The following is a 12804-nucleotide window of genomic DNA, read 5'->3' as shown; positions in this document are numbered from 1 at the left end:
AATAGACAAAAAACTGTACTTGAAAAATAACTAAATAAAATTAAAAAAAAAAAAAAAAAACCTGGCAAAAAACTGGTAGTGAGACAGACCACAAAACCCAGGGCCCCAGCAACGGGAAATAAAGCCTAAAAGCACTGATTGGAAAGGTGTCAGCTTGTGGGAAGCAGCAGAAGGGACTGAAATCCAAGAGAGCACAGAACAAGCACCATTGCCCCCTCTCTAACCCTGCCCCCACATACAGCGTCTCAACTCAGAGACTGAGTTGCCCCACCCTGGTGAACACCTAAGGCTTTGCCCCTCATGTAACAGGTGTGAACAGACCAAACTCAAGCAGAAGAACAGCTCAAAGTCCCAGAGCCAATACTTCTAAGCAACAAAGAGATAGCCAACCTATCAGATGCACAGTTCAAAACACTGATAATCAGGATGCTCACAGAACTGGTTGATTTTAGTCACAAATTAAATGAAAAAAATGAAGGCTACACTAAGTGAAATGAAGCAAAATGAACAGGGGACCAATAGTAATAGAACAAAAACTGGGACTCAAATCAATGGAGTGGACCAGAAGGAAGAAATAAGAATTCAAAAAAATGAGAGGCTTAGGAACTTCCAGGACGTCTTTAAACATTGCAACATCTGAATTATAGGGGTACCAGAAGGGGAAGAAGAACAGCAATAAGTGAAAAACTTATTTGAACAAATAATAAAGGAGAACTTCCCCAATCTAGCAAAGGAAATAGACTCCCAGGAAGTCCAGGAAGCTCAGAGAGTCCCAAAGAAGTTGGACCCAAGAAGGAACACACCAAGGCACATCATCATTACATTAGCCAAGATTAAAATGAAGGAGAGATTCTAGAAGCAGCAAGAGATAAGGGGACAGTCACCTACAAAGGAGTTCCCATCAGACTGTCAAAAGCTGATTTCTCAAAAGAGACCTTACAGGCAAGAAGGGGCTGGAAAGAGGTATTCCAAGTCATGAAATCCAAAGACCTACATCCAAGATTGCTCTATCCAGCAAAGCTTTCATTTAGAATGGAAGGGCAGATAAAGTACTTCTCAGATAAGGTCAAATACAAGGAGTTCATCATCACCAAGCCCTTATATGAAATGTTAAAGGGACTTATCTAAGAAAAAGAAGTTAAAAAAGATTAACAGTGAAAGGACAGCAAACTCACAGTTATTAACAACTACACCTAAAGCAAAAGCAAACTAAGTGGCCAGCTATATCAGGAGCGAAGCCACAGAAATGGAGATTACATGGAGGGTTAGCAACGGGAGTGAGAGGAGGAGAAGGGGGAGAAGGTACAGAGAATAAGTAGCATAGAGGGTAGGTAGAAAATAGAGGGGGGGGCAAGAATAGTATAGGAAATGTAGAAGCTAAAGAACTTGTGACACATGGACATGAACTAAAGGGGGTGTGCAGGGGGGAGGGGAATGAAGTGGCGAAATGGGACAACTGTAATGGCATAATCGATAAAATATATTTTAAAAGTTTTTTAATTTTATTTTTGTCCTCATTTTGTTTGACAAAGGTAAGCTTTTTTAAAAAGAAGATTTTTATTTATTTATTTTTGGAGAAGGGGAAGGGAGGGAGAAAGAGAGGGAGAAGAATATCAATATTTGGTTGCCTCTTACACACCCCCTACTGGGGACCCAACCTGCAACCCAGGGCATGTGCCCTGACTGGGAATTGAACCAGCTACCCTTTGGTTCGCAGCCTGCTCTCAGTCCACTGAGCTACACCAGCCAGAGCTATAATAATATTATTAACCAATGTTACCCCAGTATATTTCATACAAATCATAACTAAACAAAAAAGCAAAAAGTAAACAAATACAGATTCAGAGAATAAGTAGGATAGACGGTGGGGAGAAAATAGGGGGAGGGCAAGAGTAGTGTGGGAAATGTAGAAGCTAAAGAACTTGTGACCCATGGACATGAACTAAAGTGGGGGAAGGTGGGTGGGAGGGGGTGTGCAGGGGGGAGGGAAATGGGGGAATGGGACAACTGTAATGGCATAATCAATAAAATATATTAAAGAATATTACAAACTCTTTGACAGTTGGTACTTTGCATTTAATTGCTTCCTACCTTCTATTTGCATTTAGTTGATATTTCACATGTCTAAGTACCCCTGATAAAGCAGGACTAGACTGAAACTGTACATCTCTGGTAAGGACTACATTAGGCATAATTTTGAATCAATGTAAAGAGTAAAAACATGGGAATCTAGTTTAATGAAAATAATTCATTGGGTGACCCATGTTGGCATTTTTAGTCAGGGAGGAAGGGAATTTACAGTCTGTTTGAGGTTTTTGTTTTTGCTTAGAAATGTTACTCTTTTCTTTCCATGGAATTAATAATTGAGTTATCCAGCAAGTAATGAAAAAGAAAATACTTTAGTCCATATCCATCACACACACCTAATACTATATTTGGAGCAAATTTTATAACCTTAAATACTTAATTTTTTTTCAAATGAATGGTATTTCTCATAGGAAGTTAGGAAAAGAAAATGAACAAAAAGTAGGTTAATAAATTAAACATTTAAGTTTTCCATATTCTCTTATAGTTTGTATGCATACTTTTTTTTCAACCTTCATTTTCTGTGAAAACTTCAAACAGATAGGCAAATAGACAGGTAATACAATTAACTTGAAAAGTTAACCAAGACTCCAGTAATGTTCACACATGGAAATTGGATGAGATGCCCCTTGAATATTTTTAATTTATAAATTCCTGCCCCACTCTTTTTTCTTGGAGTTCGTTTTTATGCATAGTTTTTGAGCCTGGTTGTATCATGTATGTAGTTATGTTTTGTTTTGTTTTTTTTTAATTTACTGTATCTCCACCTGATTTTTTTAAGTAAGCTTATTTATTTTTTAGATTTATTTATATACATTTTTAGAGGGGGGGGGAGAAGGAGAGAAACGTTAGTGTGAGAGAGATATATGGATCCATTGCCTATTGGCACGCCCCCAACTGGGGACCCAGCCCTCAACCCAGGCACGTGCCCTGACTGGGAATCAAACTGGCAACCCTTTGGTTCACAGGCCAGCACTTAGTCCACTGAGCTTCACCAGCTAGGGCTAATTTTCTTATTTTAAATTCTTTCATAATGGTCAATTTGAAGAATCAGAATTTGCAACTTAAAAAGTATATTTAAGGTTTTTTCCTTTATTTTCATTTATGTATTTATTTTTGCTTTTATAGGTAAGGTTACTGCAAATTTATTTGAGCATGATAGTTTTATTTTTCAGTTGAGTTAATTCTTAGGGCAGTTTCTTTGGAGTGGAGGCATTGCTTGGATAGGGGGTAGGAGAATTTTTAAAGCTGTTGGCGTATTTTTGCCACGATAGAGTTGTGATTAGGATTAAAAATAGTTTCCACATTTTTCCATGAATGAGTGTATGAGGCTTTAAATATATTTTCAGTATGTGTGCTTTACTCTGTTTTACACTGCTATTTCATTTCTGTTTTTCCTCTCATTGTCTCCTCTTTGGCCCTCCCTTGTCACATCTGCCTTTTCACTCCTAAATGGAGACAGTGTGATACAGTGCTTGCAACAGTGTGCTCGGGGTACAGTGACCTGACCTTTCATTCCCAGGTCTGCCATTAGACATTGTCTTTTGGATCTTGGTCAAGTCATTTGATTGTCAGTTTTCTCATCTGAAAATGCAGTTTATATCAGGTGATTTCAAGGGTTTATTTCAGTTCTAAATTCTATGTTTTATGGGATTTGATTAATATATGTGTGTATTTATTTATTCTAAGAGTCTCTGACAGGGTGATTTATTATATTTTCCTCCAAGATGGACTGTAACTAATCAAACCATCTAGGTAAAATTGTTTTTTTGTTACATATATAAGGCTCTAGGTAAGATTCCATAGCCTTTCTTAGAATACTTAAGATACCAATTTTTTCTATAAGAGGTTGCTTCTCATTATTGTTTTTTGAATAACCATTTATTTTAGGAGAATACTTTTTAAAATATATTTTATTAATTATGCCATTACAGTTCTATTTCCCCCCTTTATTCCCCTCCACCCTGCACACCCCCTCCCCCACCATTACCGCCCTTTAGTTTATGACCATGTGTCTCAAGTTCCTTAGATTCTATATTTCCCATACTATTCTTGCCCTCTCCCTATTTTCTACCTACCCTCTATGCTACTTATTTTCTGTACCTTCTCCCCCCTTCTCCTACTCCCCTCTTGCTGACCCTCCATGTGATCTTCATTTCTATGGTTCCGCTCCTGATCTAGCTGTCCTCTTAGTTTGCTTTTGTTTTAGGTGTGGTTGTTAATAACTGAGTTTGCTGTCCTTTCACTGTTCATCTTTTTTAACTTCTTTTTCTTAGATAAGTCCCTTTAACATTTCATATAATTAGGGCTTGGTGATGATGAACTCCTTGAATTTGATCTTATCTGAGAAGTACTTTATCTGTCCTTCCATTCTAAATGAAAGTTTTGCTGGATAGAGCAATCTTGGTTGTAGGTCTTTGAATTTCATGACTTGGAATACCTCTTTCCAGCCCCTTCTTGCCTGTAAGGTCTCTTTTGAGAAATCAGCTGACAGTCTGATGGGAACTCCTTTGTAGGTGACTGTCCCCTTATCTCTTGCTGCTTCTAGAATCTCTCCTTCATTTTAATCTTGGCTAATGTAATGATGATGTGCCTTGGTGTGTTCCTTCTTGGGTCCAACTTCTTTGGGACTCTTTGAGCTTCCTGGACTTCCTGGGAGTCTATTTCCTTTGCTAGATTGGGGAAGTTCTCCTTTATTATTTGTTCAAAAAAAGTTTTCCACTCGTGGCTGTACCTCTTCCCCTTCTAGTACCCCTATAATTCGGATGTTGGAACATTTAAAGATGTCCTGAAGGTTCCTAAGCCTCTCCTCATTTTTTTTTTGAATTCTTCTTTCTTCATCCTTTTCTGTTTGGTCATTTTTTTACTCCTTCTGGTCCACTCCTTTGATTTGAGTCCCAGTTTCCTTTCCATTACTATTAGTTTCCTGTGTATTTCCATTCATTTCAATTAGTTTAGCCTTCATATGTTCCTCTAATTTGTGGCTAAAATTAACCAGTTCTGTGAGCATCCTGATCACCAGTGTTTTGAACCGTGCATCTGAAAGTTTGGCTATTTCTTCATTGGCTCTGGGGCTCTGAGTTGTTCTTGAGCCATGTTTTGATCTGTTCATGCCTTTTAACATATGAGGAGCAGAGCCTTAGTTGTTCACCAGGGCCGGGCCACCCAGGTCGCTGGTTTGTGATGCTGTATGTGCGGGCGGGGTCAGAGAGGGACGATGGTGGTTCCCTCTGCTGCTTCCTGCCACAGGTGCCTTCGTGGTCCATCTCACTGCTAGTTCCTTCACCGGTTTATCTGCGTGCGAATGTGTGACCGTGACCATGAGCAGCCCTCAGTGGATCCACCGCCTTTTGCCCTCAGTGGGTCCACCCACTTCTCCACACCTGGGATCTGCCCACAGCTGCTGGCGCACCTGGGTAGCATGCCCAGGTTGGTCCAGTGGATCTCTCCTTCCCGACCCCTCTCTGCTGCAGGCTCTGCCCCTCTTACCGGTTTGGCTGTAGGGTTCGTTGTTGTCAGACTTCCGTGTAGTTCAATTTCCTGTTGTTTGGCTGCATTTTTGTTACTAAAACTTTGTTGTTTTTAAACATAGTTGTGAGTGAAGGCGCAGTGCTTCCACCTACGCCTCCATCTTGGCGGAAGTCTCAGGAGAATACTTTTTAAGCTTTTTTATATTGTATTCTCTATTTTAGAATTCCACTGAGACCCTATGCCCTCTTAGAAAAAGGTGTAGACGTCCAGATACATGGAAAATTTTGCATACAATTTTAGGTGAAGATCCCTGGCTTGATATAAACAATGGAACTGGAATAGAGAGTCAAGAAATAGATTGAAGAATATTGAAAAATAATTCAAAATAATAGTGAAGTAGTGGTTTTAGAATGATATACATGTAACACAGTGGACTTAGAGTATTATGCTAAGTGAAATAAGTCAGAGAAAGACAAACATGATTTCAATTATATGTGGAATCTAATAAAAAACAAAGACATAAGTACAGAGAAGAAACTGGTGGTTATTCAAAGGAAGGCAGCAGGGGAAGGACAAAAAAGGTGACGTGGGTTGAGAATTACAAACTTTAAGTTATAAAATAAGTCATGGGTGTGTAATGTATGGCATAGGAAATACAGTTAATATCGCTATGACGTTATGGTGACAGACAGTTACTAGATTGACTTGTGGTGATCACTTCATACAGTATGTACTCCTGTCGAATCACTGTATTGTACACCTGAAACTATAATGTATATGAGCTCTAATTTTTTCTTTAAAAAATGTAAACAACAAAAAAAAGAATGGTACAGAAAAAGAAAATTTCTGCCTCAGAGTAGATACAAAAGTACTTGTTAGATTGCCCTGCTTGGGTGGCTGTGTTGGAGCATTGCCCCATACACCAGGAGGTTGCGGGTTTGATCCCTGTTCAGGGCACATACCTGGGTTGCAAGTTCAATCCCTGGTCAGGGCACATGTGTGAGGCGGCCAATCGATGTTTCTTTCTCTGTTTCTCTCTGTCTCTCCTTCCTTCCCTCCCCCACCTCTACAGTCAATAAACATATCTTCAGGTGAGAATTAAAAACAATAATAATAACTTGTTAGTAAATTAAATAAATGTAAGGAAAGCATACTTGGAAACTTACAGATTCTCGTCACAGGAGAATTTTCTTTATGTTACGGGGTAGAGAAAGACTTTTTTTTTTTTTTTGAAAAACTGAAAACTGTAGTAGTCCCCCTTATTCATGGGAGATGTTCCAGGATCCCTAGAGGATGCCACGCCACGATATTACTAAACCCAAATACTACCAGGAATGGATGAATGTGTTGTACTGCGATTATCTAACGTGATACTTTTCATCAAGTGAAATGAAGGATCTAGTTTTATTTCAACTAGCTATATCTTGAAAACAATATTGACTAAGAAATAATAAATTATATTTAAGAATTAATTATAATAAACAATATGGTACCATTTTTATAAAATTTATAAAATATAAGGAGTGTCACCAGTTTTAGTAGTGATTTATTTTTTTGAACATTTTATAATAGAAAACTTAGACAAAAATGAGAATGGTATGATTAATCACCATACCCATCTTCAACAGTTATCAATACATAATCAGTCTTTCTGGTTTCATCTGCATTTACCTACTTTCTCAAGAATTATTTTGACTATATGAAATACTTCATCTGTAAGAAATACTTCAGAGCATATTTTTAAATAAACATGATTTAAAAAAATAAAATGATCATGCCAGCGCTATCATTTAAAAACTGACATTGATTCCTTAATATCATCCAGACAGTAGTCAAAATTCCCCCTCGTTAGAGCACTTTCCACTCTGTAGAGGAGTTTGGGTAACTAGCACTTGGAGCCAAAAGAGGCCAGTGTCAACAGAGTACTAACCCTTCTTTGTGTTGTCTTCCACAGATACAATTGGTTCCTCCTGGACAGATCCAGATCCAAGGTGGGCAGGCTGTACAGGTACAGGGCCAGCAGGGCCAAACCCAGCAGATCATCATCCAGCAGCCCCAGACCGCTGTCACAGCAGGTCAGACTCAGGTAATTCCACTAGCTCTGTGATCACAGGAGCATAGCTGATCTGTAAGGCTCAGACAGCTCAGCCTAGTATTTCACATGTAGTAGAAATGGGGGGAACTATCAAAGTATTTTTTAGGAGAAAGACTACATGGTCTTTTTCGCAGGTGATGTCTTAGAATCTAATAAATTGTGTCATGATTTATTTGCTACAGACACAGCAACAGATTGCTGTCCAGGGGCAGCAGGTAGCACAGACTGCTGAAGGGCAGACCATCGTCTATCAGCCAGTTAATGCGGATGGCACCATTCTCCAGCAAGGTGAGTGTGCCCATTCATTTCTGTCTGCTTTTGGGGGGTATCTTTTTCATCTCTTGAGCAATGATGCTTCAGAAATTTCATGGTGACCTCTATGTGACACATTTTTGAACAAGAAAATAAGACTTCAAGTTTCCATTGATTGTTGGTTCCTTGTCTCCATTGATTGTTGGTTCCTTGTAACCAATACATGACCAACATCAATTCCATTTGTAGAAGTCCCTACAGTGATTGTTAAAAGACTAGTCCTAAGGATTCTGTAAGCTTTTACTCTTTTCTAGGAAGAAATATATTTAAATAGGAAGATTGGAAATAGGAGTTTTTTTGTTGATAGAGGGAGACATGGATCAGAAGTCAGCTTGGCATTTTGGGTATTGTTGCTGTTAGGTGTATTTTTTCAGGGCCACTTCATTCATAATTTATTCCAAAAAATACTTAACATATGCCTACAATGTACGTAGAACTTTGCTAAGAAAGAAGAGCTTTCATCTCAACAGTCTGTAGTCTAATAAAGGAGGCATGCATGTGAACAAATACAGTGCAGAGCCCTGATAGAGGTATGTACTAGGACTAGATGATGCATAAAGAAGGGAGAGATGAAATATGGCTTGAGAGGAGAATGTACTTCAGACAGAGGAGGAGACGGCTCAAACTAAACTGAAGAGCTTTTGGAAGCATTTGTCATAGTTAAATCTGAAAAGGATGTCTCAGATTCCATGACTATAGGTTTGACTTGTGATCAAAACTTAGCAGTACACAAGATCGAGCCAATGCAGTGACAATGCACTCTCATATGACTCAGGAGAGGGCCTGAACTAGATTGAGCAGTGGCAGGAGCTCAAGAAAACAATGGTGAATACCTCTTAAGGTGGTATTCACCTGCTGGTGATAGTTTGGGGACTTGGAATGCTTGATTTAATTTTAAGTTTTAGACCTGAAACTGAGTGGTTCATTGTCAGTTAGGAGGAAGAGTTTGTAAGTTTGTAAAATCTCCATCCTGAAGCAGATTGTATATATGTACAAAAACAGTGAGTATAGCTATAGTAAGACCAACCCATGAAAGGGGAGGCCTCCAAACTGCCTCACCACCCATTGAAAACTTACTGAAATGTCCAGAAAGTATCCATTTTAAGGATAGATTTATTTAGAGCTAGAACCCAGACAGTTAATAGAATTTCAGGGATTGTGATTATATGGGTTTTATTTAGTAAACAAGGCAAAGAGTGAGTGTGTGCTTTTCCCCCCACCTTGTGCTGTTTAGTATGTTTTTCCAGGGTGAATGAATGTGTGCCAGATAGAAGAGGGACTAACTGTGTTCCCTTCTTTCTGTGTGCCTGTTTTTTGCTTTATTTTCTTAAAGTTACAGTCCCTGTTTCAGGCATGATCACCATCCCAGCAGCCAGTTTGGCAGGAGCACAGATTGTTCAGACAGGAGCCAACACCAATACAACCAGCAGTGGACAAGGGACTGTCACTGTGACTCTACCAGTGGCAGGCAATGTGGTCAATTCAGGAGGGATGGTCATGGTAAGAATATTGATTCTTCAGCTCACTGTTCTCATCTGTAATTTATTTTTCTGTGTATCTCTTTGTCTTTGAGAAATTCTTGAATTGGCATTTTGATGTCTGTTATAAAATTTGTTTATAATGTTGACCTCTTGGAACTGAAATTGATCCTTAAGGCACTTTCAGACATCCACTTTTACAGTAAACATTACAGCCAACCATAGTTTATTCTGAGGGCCTTCTGCATGCCAAGCATTATTCTCAGTGCTAGAGATACAATAGTAGTTAAACAGGTGTAAATGTCTGCTTTTATGTGATCTTATTTGGAATTCAAATAATGAAGGGACAATTAGACTACTGATCTTTGGCAACTGGAAAATACATTGTTCCTAGAATGAAACAAGAAATAAACTAAAAATTAGAAAGATTGTATCAGAAAAAGCAAAAATTGTGTGACATAAATATATTGGGAAGATATGGGAGGAGGGTTGGGTGGTGTGTGTGAAAGGTAAATCCTCATCTATCAAAACAGGATGTCAGTACATAGTACCAAAAATGAGTAAGTTAAGAATTGACTAATAGAAGCCTACACGGAGGTGGAGTAAACTACGGGAAGAAACAATGCAGACCACTCAAAGTTATTACAGTTGGGAAGGGAGTGAGGCAAAAGAGACTTGTTTCTTCATACATATACTGTATGTACAGTACAGTATTTTGTTTTTGTTTGCTTTGAAAAGTTAGAATCATATAGTAACTTAATTAGCTGTGTAATTATAGACAGCTAGCATGTAATAAACTTGTAATAAACTTGTACCTATTTTTCTTCATACTGTTTTATTGTCTTATGATTATTGTTCTGGACATTAGATGGCAGCAGACATTCCTAGAAAATGGAGTCATGCATGGACAAGAATTTGGACCAGGTTATATCATTTCTTAGCTCCTGGGCCCTCTGTAACAATTATGTGTAATGTTTGTTTAAATGCATTTAGTATAATTCTTCAGGAAATGTGTTGAACTGAATGCCATGTAAAAGCTACTCTTAGTAGCATTCAGAAGAAAATAGATTAATAGGGATTAAGAAACTGTTTTCTATATCCATACTTCATGTAACTACTTAATAAACGGGTATTTTCTTCACACAGATGGTGCCTGGTGCTGGCTCTGTTCCTGCTATCCAAAGGATCCCTCTACCTGGAGCAGAGATGCTTGAAGAAGAGCCTCTCTATGTGAATGCCAAACAGTACCATCGCATACTTAAGAGGAGGCAAGCCCGGGCCAAACTAGAGGCAGAAGGGAAAATTCCAAAGGAAAGAAGGGTATGTGTACTATTGTGAAGCCTGTAGAAAAAGAATACCAGGGTTCTACTTTGGGAATTGGGAATTAATTACTTCTTATATGATTTGTTTCCTTGAGTACCTTCTAAAACAATTAAAGGTAGAAAGCTAGTTAGCATTTGCTATTACTATATGCAGCTGCAAATGTAAAAACAAAATAACACTATCTAATATTCTTAGTGAGCTCATTGTAGTCCAGGATAGCTGCTTGTGCTCCAGCCCAGGAGCAAATGGGATAGAAAAGGCAGCTGTCTTTCAGGAAAACTTTCAGGAAGTTTTATGTATCTCATTAGCAGATATTTAATTACATGGCCACACTTACCTGTCAATAAGGGTAGGAACTGCAGTGTTTTTACTGAGTAACCATTTGCCCAACTAAAATTTGGTCTGTTACAGCGAAGGAGAAGATATGTGTATTGGGAGGAAGGTAGTGATTTCCATGATACCATTGAGGAGTCTATTATTATTATTACTATTATATTCGTGTAACATTCACAGCTTTATGGTAGTTATATATAGTTAGCAGCTATCTCATTTTTTCCCAAAGCTTTCTTCATAATTCAAAGTCATAATTACCCCTGGTGGCTTTGATCACTGCTTTTCTAAACTATTAAATTTGGAATCTGCATTAGATAACTATGCTGCTAATAGTTAAATGGTTTTATTTCTCTTGTTTTAGAAATACCTGCATGAGTCTCGGCACCGTCATGCAATGGCACGGAAGCGTGGTGAAGGTGGGCGATTTTTCTCTCCAAAGGAAAAAGATAGTCCTCATATGCAGGTAAGAAGACTTACACCTTTCATTCATATTACTTTGTATTTTGTGGGTACAAGCTTTGGCCCTATCCTCTGCTATTTTGACACTAAGGACTAATTTTATTCTCTAAATTGAATGCTACATTGTGTACCTTCAACTTAAAAGTCTTTAACCCAGTGGCCTTTTCTCCCCATCTTTGCCAGTTATTAACATTAATTCTTTCTTGAAATACTCACTTGTCTTGATTTTCAGAAAATAATATCCAGCTAATACTTTACTGCCATGTACCAGCCATTATGTTAAGTACTTTTGTAAGCATTTTTTCTCACTGAGTCTTTATAGCAACCTCAAGCCCCATGAGTTAAGAATTACCTTTCCATTTTACAGTTGAATCTGAGGTTTAGACAGGTTAAGTAGTTTGCAAAATTGTTTGCCTTAAGTAAAAAAAAAAAAAATACTTAGTAAAATGATACAACTGATATTCAAACCCAGGCAGTATATGAGGTCTGTCTGGAAAAAGTCCAGCCATTGTTTATATAACAAGAACAGTTCTTATGACATTGATGTAACCTGGCAGCCACAGAGAGTGGACTGGAATGTGCGTGTGTGAACAGTGACAACTTCACTGTAGAGGCAGTAGATGCCAGTGAATGAACATGTGTACTGGGTGGCTGTCACATTCAAAATGACTGAGTAGAACAACAAGTGTGGCACAAACACTTCAATGAATGGCCAAGAATCTGTTGAGTGATCCATGTTCTGGAAAGTTCACAACAAGCAGCACACCCTACAATGTTGACCGTGTATGGGCTGCAATCAACAAAGATCGGTGACTATGTGAGAACTAGAAGCTGATCTGGGGATTCCAAAAACTACTGTGCCTGAGACTTTGGTGCAGGATCTTGGCATGAAATGTGTTGTGGCAAAATTCATTCCTCAGTTTCTACTACCAGAGCAAAGGGAACATTGTGCCTCAGTTGCTAATGACTTGATTCAAACTACTACCAATGAACCAGATTTCTTCAAGAAGGTCATAACCGGAGATGAATGGTGGGTCTACAGCTATGGTCCAGAAACAAAGGCCAAGTTGTCCCAGTGGAGGTCACCTGGTTCTCCATAGCCAAAGAAGGGAGGTGTGGCAAAGTTTCAGCCAGATCCAGACCATCTTAACTGTTGGTCTTGGGTTTCTTTTTTATTGGGAAGGTGTTATCCATCATGAGTATGCCCCTTTAGGCCAAACAATTAATAGAATACTGCCTCAATGTTTT

General features: G+C 38.5%; 1 protein-coding gene across 10 annotated transcripts in view; it reads left to right on the top strand.

The window, feature by feature from the left end:
- The window catches only part of NFYA (nuclear transcription factor Y subunit alpha), a 28075-nt gene that overhangs the window by 11765 nt on the left and 3506 nt on the right, over positions 1–12804 (top strand). For 8 of the 10 annotated variants that reach the window (XM_037155229.2, XM_037155241.2, XM_037155250.2 and 5 more), the window contains 5 exons: positions 7511–7642; positions 7834–7939; positions 9297–9463; positions 10588–10761; positions 11459–11560. In XM_037155229.2, the coding sequence (XP_037011124.1) occupies positions 7511–7642; positions 7834–7939; positions 9297–9463; positions 10588–10761; positions 11459–11560 (681 nt within the window). The remainder of the gene's footprint in view (positions 1–7510; positions 7643–7833; positions 7940–9296; positions 9464–10587; positions 10762–11458; positions 11561–12804) is intronic. The other 2 variants (XM_037155256.2, XM_037155271.2) reach the window with 1 other exon arrangement.

Source organism: Artibeus jamaicensis, unplaced genomic scaffold (genome assembly GCF_021234435.1).
Source record: "Artibeus jamaicensis isolate MK-2021 breed Jamaican fruit bat unplaced genomic scaffold, CSHL_Jam_final contig_1803, whole genome shotgun sequence".
Taxonomy (NCBI): Eukaryota; Metazoa; Chordata; class Mammalia; order Chiroptera; family Phyllostomidae; genus Artibeus; species Artibeus jamaicensis.
This window is presented reverse-complemented; position numbering and strand designations above follow the sequence as displayed.